Here is an 18749-nt window from a genome sequence, read left to right as displayed (position 1 = left end):
CAACCAATATGGCTATCTTGTGCAAGCGTGAAGTATTTTGAAATGTGATATTAGTTCAGAGAACCTTTTAGGCTTGAACCCTTTTAAGGAGTCACTGAACTGGGCAGTTTCTTGGACAGATTCTTTGTGTCATTTACATACGGGACTATTTCTGCACATGGCTATGTGCTGTGTACATATCTAGGGTATTGCATAAGTACTGTCCTTTGTACTAGAATATTTATTATGCCATTGAGTCACTCTGTAATTATTAATACCTCCTATAATAGTTAACATTTAAAATGTAATCTGGTCTAATTTCCAGAGTTCCTAGCGCTATGTATCTGGTTTACTTTCCCAACCTGCAAACTATTAATATTTGAGTGAGTTCTTTAAACTGTGACATCCCGTGAAAGTTGTGAGCTGAGGGTAGACACATACTGGATGAATCCCCTCATGGCTTTTAAAGGCCAGTATGAAAGAAGAAGTTGAAAGCAGTCTGTGGACTCTTCCACTGACATCTCTTTGCATCCCTAGCACTGTGCCTGACACGTGGTAGGTGTCCTAGAATCTGAGTAACTCTGCCTGGCCAGCATACCAGAAATCCCTGTTGTCTTTTTCTTTTCAGGGACTCAGTTAGGTCAGGGTGACTGGCAAAGATCTGGGTCCAATCTCATGCTTGAAGAGAGAAAGGACGAACCTATTTACCCGGTGAGATTTTCCTCACTGCCAGTGAGATTTTAGGAGTAGGTAATTCCCCAGAAAAGCCAGAGCTATAATGCAGCTCTGAGGTGCTGGAAGACCAGGAGGTGGGGGAGGCCTGTGAGACGGAGCTCTGGGTCGCAAATGATCCTGAAGAATCTACTTCCACAGAGGCCGAGCAGCCTGAGGTATGCTTGGCAGGAGGCTCCACTGAGCACAGCCTTGGCAAGGAGTGTGAAGAGAAGGATATGGTGTCAGGAAAACAGCATGGAGATGCATTCTTTGATCATGGCCCTGATTTCTCTTTCCCTAATTCCAGACGTTGCCATGGCACCTACTTGAGGGAAAAACTGTCTGAGGTGGCGGGAAGTGCCGCTGCCTGACTGCAGTGAGAATTTGGCGTTTTCTGGAATCACAGCATTACAGAGAGAGCTGTAATCACACCATTGAAAGATACTTACACTACTTGACGACAAGGATAGATTACAAAATTTAGCTTCCACTTCTCTCCTCGTCAGCTTTTCTGTCTAATGGAGAAGAAGGTAACAATGAGAACAAGATACAGTTTCCAGGCTAATTCTGACAGGTGTAGCCTTCATTTTGGACAAATTGCTCCTCATCATGAAAAATGGATTAACTGATTAAAAGACTTTTTCCCTCCACAATTCATATGAGCTATATAACTAACATTGCTTTAAAATGTGGGAAAGATTGACGGCAAGAGAAGAGGGGGCAAAGAGGATGAGATGGTTGGACGGCATCACTGACTCAATGGACATGAGTCTGAGCAAACTTTGGGAGATAGTGAAGGACAGGGAAGCCTGCTGTATTGTAGTCCATGGGGTCGCAAAGAGTTGGACACGACTGAGCGACTGAACAACAATTCCTGACATAAAAGAATTAACAAGGGGAGAGCTGTACTTGCTGAATGGTGAGGTGACCCAGAGGAAGAGAGGCTTACCCAGGGGTGCTTATGCTAGAGTCAACTGATCCATATCCTCTAATGAAAGTCACGTGTGGACAGGCTCTGAGTGCCACCCCATGCTGCCAGGCAGCCTACAGAATATGAACAAGCGTGATGGGAGCCTCTGCACCATCCCTGGGCTTTCTGCCAGCCTCTCACTGACACTCTGTTCTATCTGTCCCTGCCAAACAGCAGCAGCACTTTGGGAGGAGAAAAGAAACGTGAAGAAGCAAACACTAAAGTTAGGACCCTTGATGTGTCCCAGGCAGATGAAATAAAAGCTGGTTGAGCTTTTTAGTGTACAAAAACCAGTCAACCATTACGAACTTCCCCAGCTTATCCTGTCTTAATCATAGGCTGTCTGGCACTGCTAGTGACTGTATCTTCTTGATGTTCTTATTTATTATAAAAATAATATTTAAAATGAAAAGAAATTAGAAAAGATAAGGAAGGATTCACCTTCACCCCAGCACCGTAATAATTAAGATCTTCACTGTCCTCCCTTCAGGCTTTGCACAAATACCGGAAGGTAATAAATACAACGATGTGGCTGAATTCGGAAGGGCAATGGGAGGTGATGCTGCCCCAGTCTCACATAAATGAGGTGATAAACGAGGCCCCAAGAGAAGTCTAAACCAGTCTCCCCCACTCTATAAATGACTTCACTGATAAGCTCAGACAGGCTGGAAGAATTAAGGGCAGGACATAAGTCTTTTACTATCAAAACTAATACTCCCTTTCTTGGTCTCTCTAAAGGACAATAACAGTGCTTGTGAGATTAACTTAGGCAAGTTAATCTTCATAAAGGGTTTAGAACAATGCTTGGCACATATATTCTGAGCACAGTGCATGCTTAGTAAAGGCTGACTATTTTTAAACTTATTACAGGCAAGTATCAGGACCAATTACTTAGTGAGGCTTTTGCCTTAAGAAGCAAGTGAGTGAAGAAGTTTATTATCTTATAAATTAAATACGATAATTCAATCTTCAGAAGTTACCCTTGCAAACACACCATGGAGGTGTGCTACTAGTGACTAGTAGCACAAGGCTCAGAACAGAACAAAAGCTCAACCAATACTTGTTAACTACTGATGGAAAAACAAAACAAAACTGCTGGTAGAATCAGAGCCATTGCTTCTTTTACCTTAGAGCAAAGAGGGGAAGGAGATAAAATTCCCAATTCAGTTTTATGGTTACATGACTAAGAAAATTCTCAAGCTATTATTATTATCCTTCAATATCAACTCAAAGGAATTAAGTGCTTACCACAGCATCATACAGAATAACATAGACTTGGCTGAGTTTATCTTCTGGGATCCCACAGTGTAAGAGTATTGCTTTCAGTAACATGGTATGGTTCAAGTAAATACTGTAATTTCTTTCCTAGGACAGAGAAATTATTATTTTCATTATAAAAGCAACACAGGCACCTGACGAAATCTAGAATCTTATCCCCAATTTACCAAACTGACACAATGGAAGGAATGAATTCTAGCATACTGCCTTTTAGTTTACTTTTTCATATATATATTCTTCTTACACTGTTGTGGTCAGAGTATAATATATTAATAATTTAATCTTTATCGTACACATCAGAAATACTTTCATCTCCAGCTACGTTCAAAACCCTGAGCAAGGTGACACAGATTTCAAAGTGGGAGAAGACCTGGGTCAGTACTAACTGACCTATACGCCCAGCTGGTGGAGTATAAGCACACAGTCAGGAGCATTCACAGCGCGGTGAGCTGTGCGCTGAGCCAGGTGCAGTGGGCTGCACAGACAGTGGCCCTGAAGGAGCATCTCTGCCTGGAGGAAACAGCTGGCAACTAGCACGTGGGTTCTCGTCTCACGTGCTGTGAGAGCTGAGAAGAAAAGGTGGCTGGCCAATCAGGGAGGTTGCAGGCAGGCTCCCGGGCCCCCACTGCAGCTGGGTAGAGAGGTCTATCTGGATAGGGGTGCACAGTGACTGATGGGAGGTCACTGTGGAGAGGGTAAGAGGGGCGTGTAGCGGGGATGGGGAGGGAAGGCCAAGGAGAGCAACCACTGAGCGCACAGTGCACTCCACTGGCTGGGAGTCCACAGAGACCACACAAAGTGAGGCCAGTTGTTAAGAGTCTGGGCGGGGACGTCCCTGGTAGTCCAGTGGTTAAGACTCTGGGCTTCTAATGGTGGGGGCATGGGTTTGATCCCTGGTTGGGGAACTAAGGTCCCATATGCCATGCAGTGTGGCTAAAAATTTTAAAAATTAAAAACTGTTGCAAATCAACTACACTTTGATTAAAAAAAAGAGAGAGAATGCATTCCATGTAATCTAAAGCAATAAGATAATTAGTACATATTTTTTGAAAAAGAGCCTGGGCGTAGGAGGGAGCTGAGGGTTCCCAACATGCTCAAAGTATCCTAGGATTCTTAGCTGAATTCCTCAAATTTTGGAATGCATGGAGAAACTACAGCTTCCCCCCAACCAAAGAAACAAAAACAAATTCATTTCTTTCTAGGCGGAGGTAAGAGCATGAGACTGTCTCAAAAGCTACATCAAACTTTCCCAGGGGCTTGAGTAACAATGTGATTCATGGCCAGCACTATCTGAGGAGCAGTTCTGTGGTCCCATGGAATCTGGTGAAGGACTCTGTCTAGTGGGATAACCTTGGGATGTTAGGGTATGGGAAGGAACCTGAAGTGCTGGAAACTCCTGGATGATTTCGTAGATGGTGTAGATGATTTCAGCGGTGGGCAGCGAGCTGTTGGTAGTAGAGGTAACAATATCAAATGCACACTCCAGAAGTTCTTTGGGATGAAATCGGTCTAATTTTCGAGGTCTGAACACACGTTCTATGCAATATCTGCGGAGAGAAGCCCGCATTTCTAAGGTCATTGCTTGCTGGAATTACATATGTATAAGAGATTGTTGAATAAAAGAAATAATATGGAAAAATCAATTAGTGGTATGATTAAGAGAACGTAAAGATAGATTTGCCCAGAATAGTCATGCTTTGTATCTAGGTTCCAATTCCCAGTGTTGCCACTATTAAGCAATGGGGTTTATTTATTTTTTTAAGTCTGAAATAGACATGAAATAACACAGAAAAATAATTTTATCATGAGTGTTTGCTTTCTACACAGTGATGCCCACACTTTATGATTAGTAACTGTTTACTTGGAATTGAGAATAAAGGCATGTAAAGAGCTTTGACTTTGTTCAGGAAAGGAGCTGCAAAGTCAGGTGCCTTGCTGACAACAACATCGCTCCAATTTATGCAGATCTTGGTGTTTGCCCCTGTGGTATGTGAATGAAAACCTTTCCCCAGTGGTAAGTGCCTGGAGGTTCAGCACTCCTGCTGGGTTTCCTCCACTTCTCCACAAGCTGTTTTTATTCAGTTACCTGTGCAGGCAGTTTTCACACAGAGACCACTGGCCACTTGTCTTTTTGATTAAATTTTAAAAGGGGCCATCTGTGATCAAGAACAGCCAGATGTTTTTCCAAGCAACCATTTGTGAAAGTACTTGGTCAAGTGGCTTGGGGACATTTAGAAGGCAGAGAAAAGACTGGGAGTCTCAGGCTGCCACCCAAATGCAACATTCCTACAAACAGGAGGATGCCAGTCTTGATCATAGAAAGGGGTACTGGCGCTTTGTGACAAAATGGCTTTGTGACCATTTTCCAAGCTCAGTACTTTAAACTCCAAATACTTGACTGTGTAACGATCACTGTAGATGAAATACTCTTTTTGGGTTTCTTCCCCACGTGCACCAAATGAACCCCCATTTTTTCTTACCGCTTTAAATTCAATATATTATTTCTCGCCACATATCTTGCAAAAGGAACCTGAAAAATAAAGTTTCAAAGGTCAGTATCAAGAGGTGCCAACCACTACTCCTTTTGTTTTTTTAACCTTTGAGTTGTAAGTCACATACCATAGAGTTCACCCTTTTAAAGTTTACAATTCAGTGGTTTTGAGAATGTTCACAAAGCTGTGCAATGCTCGTCACTCACACTCCTTGGAATGTTTCTGAGTTGGTCAGTCAGCAGCTTATCTCACTGCTGGATGTAACACCAACCTTATTCGCTGTGGCATTTCTTAGGTTCTTAAGTTTGAGAAAAAAATCACTTTTAGTAAAATATACTCTGCCAAATTTTATTCTGTGCAAGTTATATGATGACCTGTGAATTTTTTTTTAAGTGTCACATAATACTGCAGTCAAAATGGGTATTACCTCTTACAATTTTCCTGACTTTCTCATAGATCTTACAGAGGAAATTCTTAATAACCACCCAGTAATAATCACCACAGCTTATAAAACCATTACCAGATTGCTTCAAGAGATCTGACGTGGTATCATTAACTAAGGTCAAATTCTGAAAGGGCAATTATTTTTTATTTGGAGGGATTTAATATATTTGCTCACAGAAAGAAAGCTTATGTTTAACAATCTGCATTTTAGTGCCCTAATGTCTAGACAATAAGGAGCCAGTTTTAAGTATAGTTACGTAAATGTTTGCCCTTTGTACTTTCTCTGCTGCTGCTGCTAAGTCTCTTCAGTCATGTCCTGTCTGACTCTGTGCGACCTCATAGACGGCAGCCCACTAGGCTCCTCTGCCCCTGGGATTCTTCAGGCAAGAATACTGGAGTGGGTTGCCATTTCCTTCTCTAATGCATCAAAGTGAAAAGTGAAAGTGAAGTTGCTCAGTCGTGCCGGACTCTTAGCGACCCCATGGACTGCAGTCTACCAGGCTCCTCTGTCCATGGGATTTTCCAGGCAAGAGTACTGGAGTGGGTTGCCATTGCAGAGCCCAAATCTGATATGCTACCTACTCACCTCTCACTCAAAATAATCCCAAACCACCTAACTTACTGCAAAAGAAAAACTAAATCCAAGGGCATAGAAGGAATTTCCTCTTGAACCATAAAAGCAAAACATGTTCTTGCAATATGCTGCAAAACACAGATATGAAAGAAAGACAATGTCCTGATTCCAGACCTCCCTCCAGAAAAATACAGTCAAAAGTTCAAGTTTTTGACACTTCAGTCTGGGGATACAAACAAGCTGATATGTGTCATTATTCACACACATGTGGGAGCACTATATATATCTCAAACATACCAGGTGCATTCAAATACCCATCTTTGTGCACATGCTCAGCTGTTTTTTTTTTTTTTTAAACTTTTTTCTTTCTCTGTATAATAAAAATGGAATTGTTCAATTCAGTTCAGTTCAGTTGCTCAGTTGTGTCTGACTCTGTGACCCCATGAACCGCAGCATGCCAGGCCTCCCTGTCCATCACCGACTCCTGGAGTCCACTCAAACCCATGTCCATTGAGTCGGTGATGCCACCTAACCATCTACTCTGTCATCCCCTTCTCCTCCTGCCCTCAATCTTTCCCAGCATCAGGGTCTTTTCAAATTACTCAGCTCTTCACAGGTGGCCAAAGTATTGGAGTTTTAGCTTCAACATCAGTCCTTCCAATGAACACCCAGGACTGATCTCCTTTAGGATGGACTGGTTGGATCTCCTTGCAGTCCAAGGGACTCTCAAGAGTCTTCTCCAACACCACAGTTCAAAAGCATCAATTCTTCGGCGTTCAGCTTTCTTTATAGTCCAACTCTCACATCCATACATGACCACTGGAAAAACCATAGCCTTGACTAGACGGACCTGTATTGGCAAAGTAATGTCTCTGCTTTTTAATATGCTGTCTAGGTTGGTCATAACTTTCCTTCCAAGGAGTAAGCATCTTTTAATTTCATGGCTGCAATCACCATCTGCAGTGATTCTGGAGCCCAGAAAAATAAACTCAGCCACTGTTTCCCCATCTATTTGCCATGAAGTGATGGGACTGGATGCCATGATCTTAGTTTTCTGCATGTAGAGCTTTAAGACAACTTTTTCACTCTGCTCTTTCACTTTCATCAAGAGGCTCTTTAGTTCTTCACTTTCTGCCATAAGGAATTGTTAGGTAGTTAGATTAGGAAAAAGGAGTCCAGAATGAAGTGGCTAAAACACAAAGAAGGGAAAAGCCCGTGAAAATAGAACAAAGGAAGGTCTGAGGACTGGAGTGAGAACCTCAGGTGAAACAAACAGCCCTCCTGGCTAGCCCAGTTTACATAGGGCAGGCTCAGGGGGAGGAGAAAAAACATATAAAGACAGGAGCCAAAATTGAGCCTCTGGCTTCTCTTCTCTTTGTGTCTTTTGGGTCGGCCCGCCCTCATGCCTTGAGGGTGTATTTTCCTTTTCTTGCCAAATAAAACTGAGCTATAACACCAAGCTGTAACACTGATCTGTCCATCACTTCAAATTTTTGCTGTGGTGAGACAGAACCAAGGAAATTACACACTCTCCCGACATAAACTGAGCTGTAACATGGAGCTGTAACACTGGTCCATCCATCACTTCAAATTTTTGCTGTGGAGAGACAGAACTGAGGAAATCACAACCTCCCCTGAAAGAATCATATTACAGTTCTTTTGAAACATACTTTTTTTTCCAGCTAATAGGATACCATGGATATTCCTACAGATCAAATATAGATATGGATCTATCTAAATATATATGCATTTTGATATTTTACCTCTTTAATATTCCATAATAAATTATTCAGCCATTTTGCTACTGATGCAGTAGCAGTTTTCAGTTTTTGACCACCATGATAAATTGGAAATGGATGTCTTTTTAATATTTGTATACCAATGTGTTATTTCTTTAAATAAATCCCTCAAAGTGGGATTGCTAGCTCAAAGGGTGTAGTATATGCATTTACTTTATTAAATAAAGTTCAGATTACTTTTCTAAAGGTTCAGCAACTTACATTCTCATCAGCAATATATTAAAGTACCTATTTTCCTAAACTCTAGTCATCTGTGGGCATTAAAGATTTTTGCCAGTCTGAGAGGTGAAGTTCAGATACCTTTGCTTTGTGTTTCCTTATTAGTGAGGTTGAATATCTGTGAGAAGATTATTATCCCCATGTATCTTCTCTTCAGAGAACTGCCTGGTTATAGCCTTTACTCATCTCTCTACTTCTAAGTGCTTTCTGTACAAGAGGAATATTAACCTCTTGTCTGTCACATGCATTTACAGTACAGATGGGCTTGTTAGCAGCCAGCACCATGTGAGTGATCAACCAGTAAGCGTGCTGCTGTCAAAGGGAACCCTGGGGATAAGAAAGCAAGCATGAGCAGACTTCAGCACACACACTTAGCAGGGACACTTGCTGTTACAAGAATTCAACTGTTCTGGACATTAGCGTATGGGAAATGTCTGGGTTGGCCAAGTTAGCCTGCTATGATCACCTGGAGGAGCTCAACACTGACGTGCAGACGTGGCACCTGCTTCTACGTAAGCACTAAGGTGGATGCACACACGGTCAAAGGTTTACCATGATGCTGTCACCCTGATAACTCTCTTAAGATTATGTTTCCTAGAGGTGACATTAAGAAAATAAGCCTGGGGGCAAGAATGATTGGTAGGGGTGTTCCTTTAATATGATACCAGCCCTGGGACCAGGCATGGCACCCACACTGTCAGCAAAGCCTCCCAGCCTCACCCGCAGGTCGAAAGGCAGCATCACCAGCATCCCGCTGTGGTCCATGAATAAGGCAGCTTCGTTGTGCTCATATATTTGTCTGTTTCGGGGAAGCAGCAGTGGGGTACACAACTGGACAGCTCCTACACCAAATGAGAAAGAATAACTGGTCACTGTTTCTCATGCTTTCCAGACACAAATTAAAACAAACACAAACGTGACAGTTAAGAATCTGCCACTGGGACTACTGAAATCACTTTATCTTCAATTCTCTAAGTTTACTAATGGAAAGCTCATCTAAGGTTAGGTTTGTTAATTTAGTCACATTTCCTTTTTTTTTTTTGGCTGCACCACACAGCTTGCCGAATCTTAGTTCCCTGACCAGGGATCGAACCCAGGCCCATGGCAGTGAAGGCACTCAGTCCTAATCACTGGACTGCCAGGAAATTCCCTAGTCACATTTCTGACTCCACAAACCAACTGTATTTTACCAACGAGGTTATAATACTCAAATCTGTTTCCCCTCCACAAGCTGAATTATAAAAATAAGCTTAAACGTCATGGATGTCAAGTGAGTGTAACTGAATTTGAAAGTAAAGCATGGCTGCACCCAAGTCCATTAACATGACTTTCTGAAGAGGAAACAAAATGTCTTTTGAGAAGGCCCATGTGTTTAAAAGAGGACATACCATGTCTTTTGAAGATGCGGATGATGGTTTCACACACGTGCTGCTGTATCTTGGCTGTGCGGATGGAGAAGCTGCCCTAGAATATGACCAATTCAAGTGTCATTGAAGCCTGATCAAAGGGATCGCCCAAAATATCTTTCTGTGGCTTGTCATATGCATTATATTACTTATTCCCAAGATCACAAAACAGATCTCAATGAGTCACTCCTCTTTTGAACATATTCAGGAAAGGAGCAAACCACATGTCTTGCAACATGTCCTATTTTGGGAAGGCTTCCTCAGTTCAAAGTCCAAGCTCTCAGCAACGGTCATGTGTGCCTTTCAGAGACAGCTAGTCCTACACACAACTCTCCGAAAGAACTTTCAGAGATACTGTGGCAGTCAAACATCTAACAGCATCAAACCGCCTCCCACAGACTACAATATTTCATAGTGGGCCTCTTGAAAGCTACATGGCATTTATATATTTTGTAAATAACTTTCTTTTTCATTTTTTCTTATAATAAAAGTAGCATTATTTCACTACAGAAAATTTATTAAAGACAATAGAGAAGCAAAAAACCAACAATTAAAAAGTCAACCATAATCCTGTAGATATCTAATATACCAGTGAAGAAAAACCACTTAGCCCCTGAAATCTATACTGATCTTCCACAAACCTTACCAGGACTTTCTCTGCTACTCTTCAAATTCTACTTTAAGCATATGGAAATGTATACAGAATATAACAAATATCTATTATTAACTCACCCAACTTTATAAAATTTTAACATTTTGCTATACCGTTTCAGACTGTTTTTGCTTTTAAGAAAGAAAATATTGAAGTCTCCCAAACCTGCTTGTGCTTCAGAAGCCACCTGACGAGCTTTTAAACTGAGATTCTTTTTGTTTATTTATTTATTTGGCTGCAGTGGGTCTTAGTTGCAGCACTCAGGATCTTAGTTCCCTGACCAGGGACTGAACCTGGACCCCCTGCATTGGGACCATGGAGTCTTAAACACTGACCACCAGGGAAGTCCCTGAACAGAGATTCTTGAAGTGCTCCACACTTATACTCCAAGCCACTGTATTGGATGTAGGGCCCGAGCCTCTGTGTTGTCCAAGGGCCTCACAGGTGACTTTAATGTGTAGCCAGTATTGGGAGCTGGCTATTTGACCTAGATCTGAACTGGTTTTTCAGCACTGGCCATCTGGGCCAGGGCTTGGTCTCTAAAAGCACCACTTCCTACCCTCTTTGGTTAGGGGGTGGATCAGGAACTCCTACAAGTAAGTGATTAAAAGTGTGGCTCTTCCAAGAATAATGCACACACACACATTTTGCATATACAGACCTCAAACTAAGAGCTTATGTTGGACCAGGACCTACAGTATAGCACAGGGAACTATAGTCAATATCTTATAATTGTTGTCAGTGGCTAAGTTCTGTGTGACTCTTTGTGACCCCATGGACTGTAGCACATCAGGCTCCTTTGTCCTGTGCCATCTCCTGGAGTTTACTCAAATTCATGTTCATTAAGTTGGTGATGCTATTTAACCATCTCATCCTCTGCCATAACCTTCTCCTTTTACTTTCAATCTTTTCCCAGCATCAGGGTTTTTTCCAATGAGTCGGCTCTGCATATCAGGTGGCCAAAGAACTGGAGCTTCAGCTTCAGCAACAGTCCTTCCAGTGAATATTCAGGGTTGATTTCCTTTAGGAAACAACCTATAATAAAACCTATAATAACCTATAATAAAAAAGAATCTGAAAAAGAATATATATATATATAACTGAATCACTTTGTTGTATACCTGAAACTATTACAATACTATAAATCAACGATGCTTCAATTTAAAAAAAAGAGAGAATTTATGTTGGAGGCATTAAAGAAACCCAGGAAAATTCAGGAATGGACTTGATCAGCGGGTAAAGCTCTTTCAAGCCATGGCTTACCCCACCTTCAGTATGTCACTGTCGTAGGTGTAGTCGATGGCAGGGGAGATGCGCTGGGCGAAGATCTGGCCCATCATGGTGCGGTAGGCCTTCCCGTCCACATTGGCCAGGGTGTGATGCAGCACCTCGTGCAGCTCCGATTCCTCCATCTGGGGCGGGGGCAGCAGCTCGCTCTTGAGCAGTTCTGTGGCCGTGGGCCGCTTTGCCGGATCGTGGTTCAACAGCCAGGAGATGACAGATTTCTACAATGCAATACTGGGGATGGGATGTGATGGATGGTGCTCGGGAATTCTCCCAGCAAGCTGGTGTTTGGTTCAGGTCCCAAAGGACACACTTCTTCCCCTTAGATGGTCCATTTTAGTTGGTATTTCTTAAATTTCTGAATTTGTCATTTCCCCCCAATAGTTCATTATGGTCACAGGATTGTGCAACTAGGTAATATTAATATAATATCTTTCCTAAAAGGTAGAGGCCCTTTTTGTACTTCACTGTTATAAAGGACCAAAAAACCTTCAACAAAGACATAGAAGCAAAAGTTAGGCCTTCTAAACACACTGTATCTAAAATACAGCTTTTTTGGTACAGTTCTTGAACCACACAAGATATAAGAACGTAAAACAAGTTATTTTTAGGTGCCTAATTTTAGTAGAAAATATAATGCTTAAGAGCTGCTGGAATCCCTAAATCAGTAGAAAACATCTTGTTTTTATGTTATCTGTATTCATACCATTCCCTTGAATTCTCTTCTGTTACTCATTTATTATACCTTCATAGCTACTACCTAATTAAGCAGGGAACTATTTGAATAAACTATAGTTCCCTGTTTAAACCTTTGAAAGGCCCCAGAATGATTCTGTAATTCTCTTGTTTATAAGGAGTTAGAGGAATACTTGAGATCAGAAAACCTCAATATAGATGAATCTCATTAAGCATCTTTAATTACATATCTTTAAAATATCCTCCCCCATAATCCTTAACCCTGGTTGAGGCTAGAATTAAAAACACAGATAATTATTTTTCATATAAAGAATGGAACTGATGTGATATAACTTTATGAATATATATGTTAAATTAAACTGGTAAAAATAATATCCTATTCAGCAAAATCGATAGTAATACTTAATTTCTGTATGTGGCAGTAACTGTTATACTCAGTCAATAAGCATTTTCTATGCTGCCTTCTTGCAGATAAAAAGCAACAATGTGATATGGAAGGCAACAGCGGCAGTGGCTGTGGTGGTTAAGTTTACACAGTTTATATAAGGTTAAGTTTATATATGGTTTTATCTGGTTAAGTTTCTACAGCCCCAGTGCAAATGCTCCAGGGTGCCCAGTAAGTCCTTGTGCTAGGAGGACAATCACTGTCTTGAGAAATGGTATGTATAGTTGTGCTTATGTCTGCAGTTTAACTACAACACCACAGGAGCCACCATGTGGGAATACTGAATAAGACTGACCTCATTACAGGGAAATGCTATGATTTGAGTATTTATTTATGACACCCTAAAAAACACAGGGAACAACTCAGTTCAGATCAATGATAATAGCTAGTAAAAGGAGAAACACGACTCAATGTATTTTTTAATGTATGCTCAGTCACTCAGTCATGTCCGATTCTTTGCAACCCCATGGACTATAGCCTACCAGGCTCCTCTGTCCATTGGACTTCCCAGGCAAGAAAATTGGAGTGAGTGGCTGCTTCCTCCTCTAGGGGATCTTCCTGATGCAGGAATCAAAACTCGTGTCTTCTACACTGGCAGGCAGTTTCTTTACCACTGAGACACCTGGGAAGCCACTTTCTAATGGTTCTTCACTAATTCAACATTTGAGGCAGAATGGGTCCCTCGAACCATAAACAAATGTCATATGTTAAATGCTACCAAATTATAGGATGTTTGTACCAATATAAAATAAAGGATATTTAATATCTCTATTTTACAGGGGAGGAAAATTAGTCTAAAAAAGTTAAGTCCATCCAGATACAAAACCAATAATCAAAAAGTAGCAAATTAATGCAATATTCTAGCTAGGTTTCTGTTCTCAACATTAAAATTTAAATAAGGGATTCTGCCTTGATTATAATTGTTAAGAAATCAGTTTAAGGAGTAAACTTCTACATGACAAGAGTATTAACCATGGAAGGTTCCTCTAAGACAAACAGCCAGCACTAAGAAGAAAGGCACACCAGAAGCACTATAATAAATTCACTAATGATTATTCCTTCATATTAGCCAGATGCTAATAATTTACTCTGACATACATATACTATAGGGGCTTCCCAGGTTGCGCTAGTGGTAAATAACCTGCCTGCCAATGCAAGAGATTTAAGAGATATGGGTTTGATCCCTGGGTAGGGAAGATTCCTTGGAGGAGGGCATGGCAATCCACTCCAGTGCTCTTGCCTGGAAAACCCACAGAGAAGCCTGGCGGGCTACAGTCTATAGGGTAGCAAAGAGTCAGACACAACTAAAGCCAACTCAGCAGGCACGTGCGTGTACACACACACACATATATTTACAGTATGGGGGAAAATTATTTTGTTTAAATTACTGTACCATCTAACTGTCTAGTCTTCCCCTTTACAATATAAGCTACTTTAACCAATATAAGACAGGACAAAATTACAGTTTCAAAATGTATTTTCTTTTTCTTAAAGTTTCAAGCTTTATCTCAAACAATGAGCTGTAAGAGTGTTCTCTTTCTTCAATAGCTAAGCCAAAGGTCCAAACAGTACTTCAAAAGCATGAGGAATCACAAAAAAGAACCCTGTAGTTTGTTAATTTTTTATGCCAGCCCTTGGCATTTTTACAGTGTTTTTCAAGTCTAAATACATTTTAAGTACTCCATCTTTTGATATTTTCCCCCACGTTGTTCCCACGACACAAGAGAATGAGTGGCAGAAGATTACTAATTGAAGAAGAAAAATAGTAATTAAAACTCCAGAGTGAGAACACAGTAATTAAAGTATCAGAAAATTACCTGCTTTGTATGCTCTCCATCATCAAAGTCTTCTGGAAACTTAGGCGAAGTGGGCTAAAAAAAATATTGTATTCAAATCAGCAAGTGCTTGGCAGGCTGCCACATTTTCACAATAAAACGTGAAAGCATTTTATTCACCAGAGGTAAGAAAATCAAAGAGAGAAATGAAAGTTTGCTAACAAGGGGAGATGGACAAGACACTCATCTTGAAATCCAATGTCCATCCTTCCAAGGACATACGTATTATTTTAACACTAACTTCACCCAAATGACAGCCTAGGTGACAGAAAGCACCTCGTTTGAGAACAAAGTATTTTACCATCTAATGGCTTCAGAGAAAGACAAGAGTAACCTTATTAAACAAACAAAGGTAAAAATACAAAATGGTCAACACAGAGTAAGAAAAAACCAACGTGAAAATCTCTACCCACCCCCTCAAACTTCTCACCTTTCTGGTAAATAAGACCTCAATCGTAACATTAACCTGGCAGTTGAGATATTCTTGAAATGAGGCAACAAACATGAATTTTAGACTAAAGAAAGGCACTTCACCAATGAAGAGCATTCCAAGTCAAGGCAAGGACACAGTAATCTCTTTGTTTCCTCTGATACATGATGAACACAGCTGCCCACGCTGTCCTGGCAGTTAAACTATCAAACTCCTTCCTGAGATACCTCACAGGGTATTCTTAGTCACACTGTATGTGATTAATACCAACAGACATGCATACTTGGTTCTGCTCTAGGAAGGAAGAGGAAGAGTCTTCATCTCTCTTACACAGGAATATGTGAATCTAAATCTTCCTCACTCTATTCTCATCTTAATGCTGATGCCCATGGGCACCCTTGACTTCACACACTCCAACATTAGTCCCTTTTAGTTTGGGAAGAGGCAGGGATCAAACCGAAGAAGACTGAGGGAGATCTCATTGAGAAAAAAATTCAAGTGGCTGATTTTCACCCCAGACCCCACTTACCTTCTGGTCATAGTGGTATTCTTTAGGCATTATTATATCTGGTACATTCAGCTGGAACTTTTTAATTTCTAGATCTAAATATTTGCTATCCTTATAACCCCTTCCCACTGCTGTAACTATATTGATATTATGCAAAATTTTAAAATTCCTTTGTTTTAAAATCAAGAGGAAATCTCAAAATATTTTTAAAAAGGATTACCTAGCAATATCTCCCCAAATAAATCAATTTGGGGTAAGTTTCTTATCATTGTAAGTGCATAAGCTGAGATGAATTTCCATTTATTAGAAAACACAGAAAATTATAGCAGGACAACCTCTTTCTATATTATAAATAACAGATAAATACCCGGCACTGAATTCTAATGTCCATGCTAAGATTCAGGTTACTGGAAACAGAGGCACTAAATAAAACATCTGATACATACATCTCTGAGCTGGTTGAGAACAAAGATTCTTTCTGAGGCTGTGACCATGGGATGATAGGACATCTCAAAGAAGATAATCCCCAGGCTGAAGAGATCCACTTTCTGAGGAGGAAAAAGAATTACATTTAGAGCCTAGATATGAAAGCATAATCCAATAGGGAATTAGAGGATGAGCACTGTTAGATGGGATAATGTTCACCTAAGTGAAAAATAAACCATACGAGAAAAAATTCACTCTGTCCTATAAAAAAACAAACAAACCTGTAAGTATAAAATATAGATGATATTTTTATATTTAGATGATAAAATATTTGGCATGACTTCAACATTTTTCTTAAAAGTTGATTGTAACTGGTTCAGCCCTACCCACAGACATAGATAACCCCTGGCCACACACTGAGAATAATTATTACAGAGCAAGGAGAACCGACATCTTGAAAAGAGTTAGCTTTGTATCTTTACAGGGCTTCTGCGGTGGTTCAGTGATAAAGAATCCACCTGCAATGCTGCAGATCTGGAGACACAGATGCGTTCCCTGGGTTGGGAAGATTCCCTGGAGTAGGAAATGGCAACCCATTGCAGTATTCTTGCCTGTAAAATCCCATGGACAGAGAAGCCTGGTGGGCTGCAATCTATGGGGACACAAAGAGTTACGACTGAGCAACTAAACAACACGACAACAAAACTGCATTTTTACTAATCATCTCAAAAGGAAAACACAGCACAATCTGCATCTGATAGCAAATATCAGCCACTGATTGCAAAGCCATACTGATGAGGACAGAAGCATAGCACAACAGAAAGATCGTGTGACAAATCCCCACAAAATATGGAAATACAAGGAAAGAAGGTAAGGCAAGTCAGTGCAGAGTCTCAGGTAGGCAGCTGCCAAGGGGAAGAGGATGTTCAGAAGGTCCTGTGCCTGTGACAGCCGAGCACAAAGAGGCCAAGGGTGAGACTGCTCATGGTACACTGCACGCAGGCACAGAAGCAGTTTCCAAGGAAAACGTGAATGCAGTTGGACTCAAGGATTAGTACGAGAGCCTCTCCAACCAGTGACCTCCAAAGTCTTAAAAACAAACATTCATCCTGTCATTTCCTACACGTTAGCTGTAGAAAAACGTGGAATATACACAAAAGCACCAAGAATAAAATAGAAACCATCCATAACCCCACTGCCTAAAGAAATTTACAGTTGATGGCTAAGATATACCCATTTTGTGCCTTTTAAAAAAATATCTACACACACACGCACGCACGCACTAAAACTAGAAACACAGTGTCATCTGTAACTTTTATTCTAACACAAAAGAATATTTTAATACTATCATTTTTCTAAAACGTGATTTTAATGACATATTCAATTACATGGAAGCCCCATAATTTAACCAGTTCTCTACTTTTAAACACTTACAATTCCGCCCTGTTATAAACAATGCTGTGACAAGCCTCTTTCACACCAATCATTTTGGCTGTCCCTGGTTGTTTCCTTAGGATACATTTCAAAAGGTGGAAAAGTGCTAGGCCAAAATCCTTTCAAGGATTCCATTATCCTCTTGCAAGCTAAACTGGAATGGTGACACTGAAGGTGCCTCCCCCCCTCAGGGTGGGCATGTCCATCTCTACACGCCCTCATCCTCGCCTCCACTCTGTCACTGCCTGGTGCTCCCCTGTCAGAATCAAAACCCACACTAGAGTTGCCACCACAAGCTTGAAAATACGCTTTGATGCAGACTGCCTGCCTCATGTATTTTAAAAATTTACCTCTATGGGTCTTGCCCTAAGTGATCTCAGCTGGGCTCAAGCTTTTAAATCCCATCTGTGCGCTGGTGACTCTCAAATTTATACCTCTGACTTTGACCTTTCTTCTGAACTTGAGCCTTGAGTCTTCAGCAGCAGACTGGACCTCTCCAATCGGATTTCTCATCTGGCATTTCCTTCTTAACGTGCCCCAGGCAGTTTTCTTTGCATTCTCTCCTCTACCTCCCACGTCTTTCTTCAGGGTTCCTAAGCTCAGTCAACTACCCTTCCCCTAGCCGCTCCAGGTAGAAAGCGGAGTATTGTCCTGTTTCCCTTCCTTTTCCTCACCCAACACCCACTCCATTAGGAAAACCTGTCACGTTCCCTCCAACATGTATCTCATATCTGCACACTTCAGAGACATCACTTTGGCGACAAAGGCCCATCTAGTCAAAGCTATGGTTCTTCCCGTAGTCATGTACGGATGTGAGAGTTGGACCAGAAAGACGGCTGAGTGCCAAAGAGTTGATGCTTTCAAATTGTGGTGCTCGAATAGACTCTTGAGAGTCCCGTGGACAGCAAGGAGATCAAACCAGTCAATCCTAAAGGAAATCAACCCTGAATATTCATTGGATGCTGAAGCTGAAGTTCTAATACTTTGGCCACCTGATGTGAAGAGTTGATTCATTGGAAAAGATAATGATGCTGAGAAAGACTGAGGGCAGGAGGAAAAGGGGGTGAGAGAGGATGAGAGCGTTGGATGGCATCACTGACTCGATCGACATGAGTTTGAGCAAACTCTGGAGATAGTGAAGGACAGGGAAGCCTGGCGTGCTGC

General features: G+C 41.1%; 1 protein-coding gene across 3 annotated transcripts in view; it reads right to left on the bottom strand.

Moving 5' to 3' along the window:
- Positions 1-18749, bottom strand: part of EIF2AK4 (eukaryotic translation initiation factor 2 alpha kinase 4) — a 97300-nt gene that overhangs the window by 22192 nt on the left and 56359 nt on the right. For all 3 annotated transcript variants that reach the window (XM_010847933.1, XM_010847934.1, XM_010847935.1), the window contains exons 19-27: positions 16172-16273; positions 14770-14823; positions 11796-12032; positions 9858-9933; positions 9190-9311; positions 5422-5471; positions 4320-4488; positions 2912-3028; positions 1143-1208 (exon numbers count right to left, since the gene is read on the bottom strand). In XM_010847933.1, coding sequence (XP_010846235.1) covers positions 1143-1208; positions 2912-3028; positions 4320-4488; positions 5422-5471; positions 9190-9311; positions 9858-9933; positions 11796-12032; positions 14770-14823; positions 16172-16273 — 993 coding nt within the window. The remainder of the gene's footprint in view (positions 1-1142; positions 1209-2911; positions 3029-4319; positions 4489-5421; positions 5472-9189; positions 9312-9857; positions 9934-11795; positions 12033-14769; positions 14824-16171; positions 16274-18749) is intronic.

Source organism: Bison bison, unplaced genomic scaffold (assembly GCF_000754665.1).
Source record: "Bison bison bison isolate TAMUID 2011002044 unplaced genomic scaffold, Bison_UMD1.0 scf7180017864259, whole genome shotgun sequence".
NCBI lineage: Eukaryota > Metazoa > Chordata > Mammalia > Artiodactyla > Bovidae > Bison > Bison bison.
Note: the sequence above shows the minus strand (reverse complement) of the source record. Positions and strands in the feature narration are given on the sequence as shown.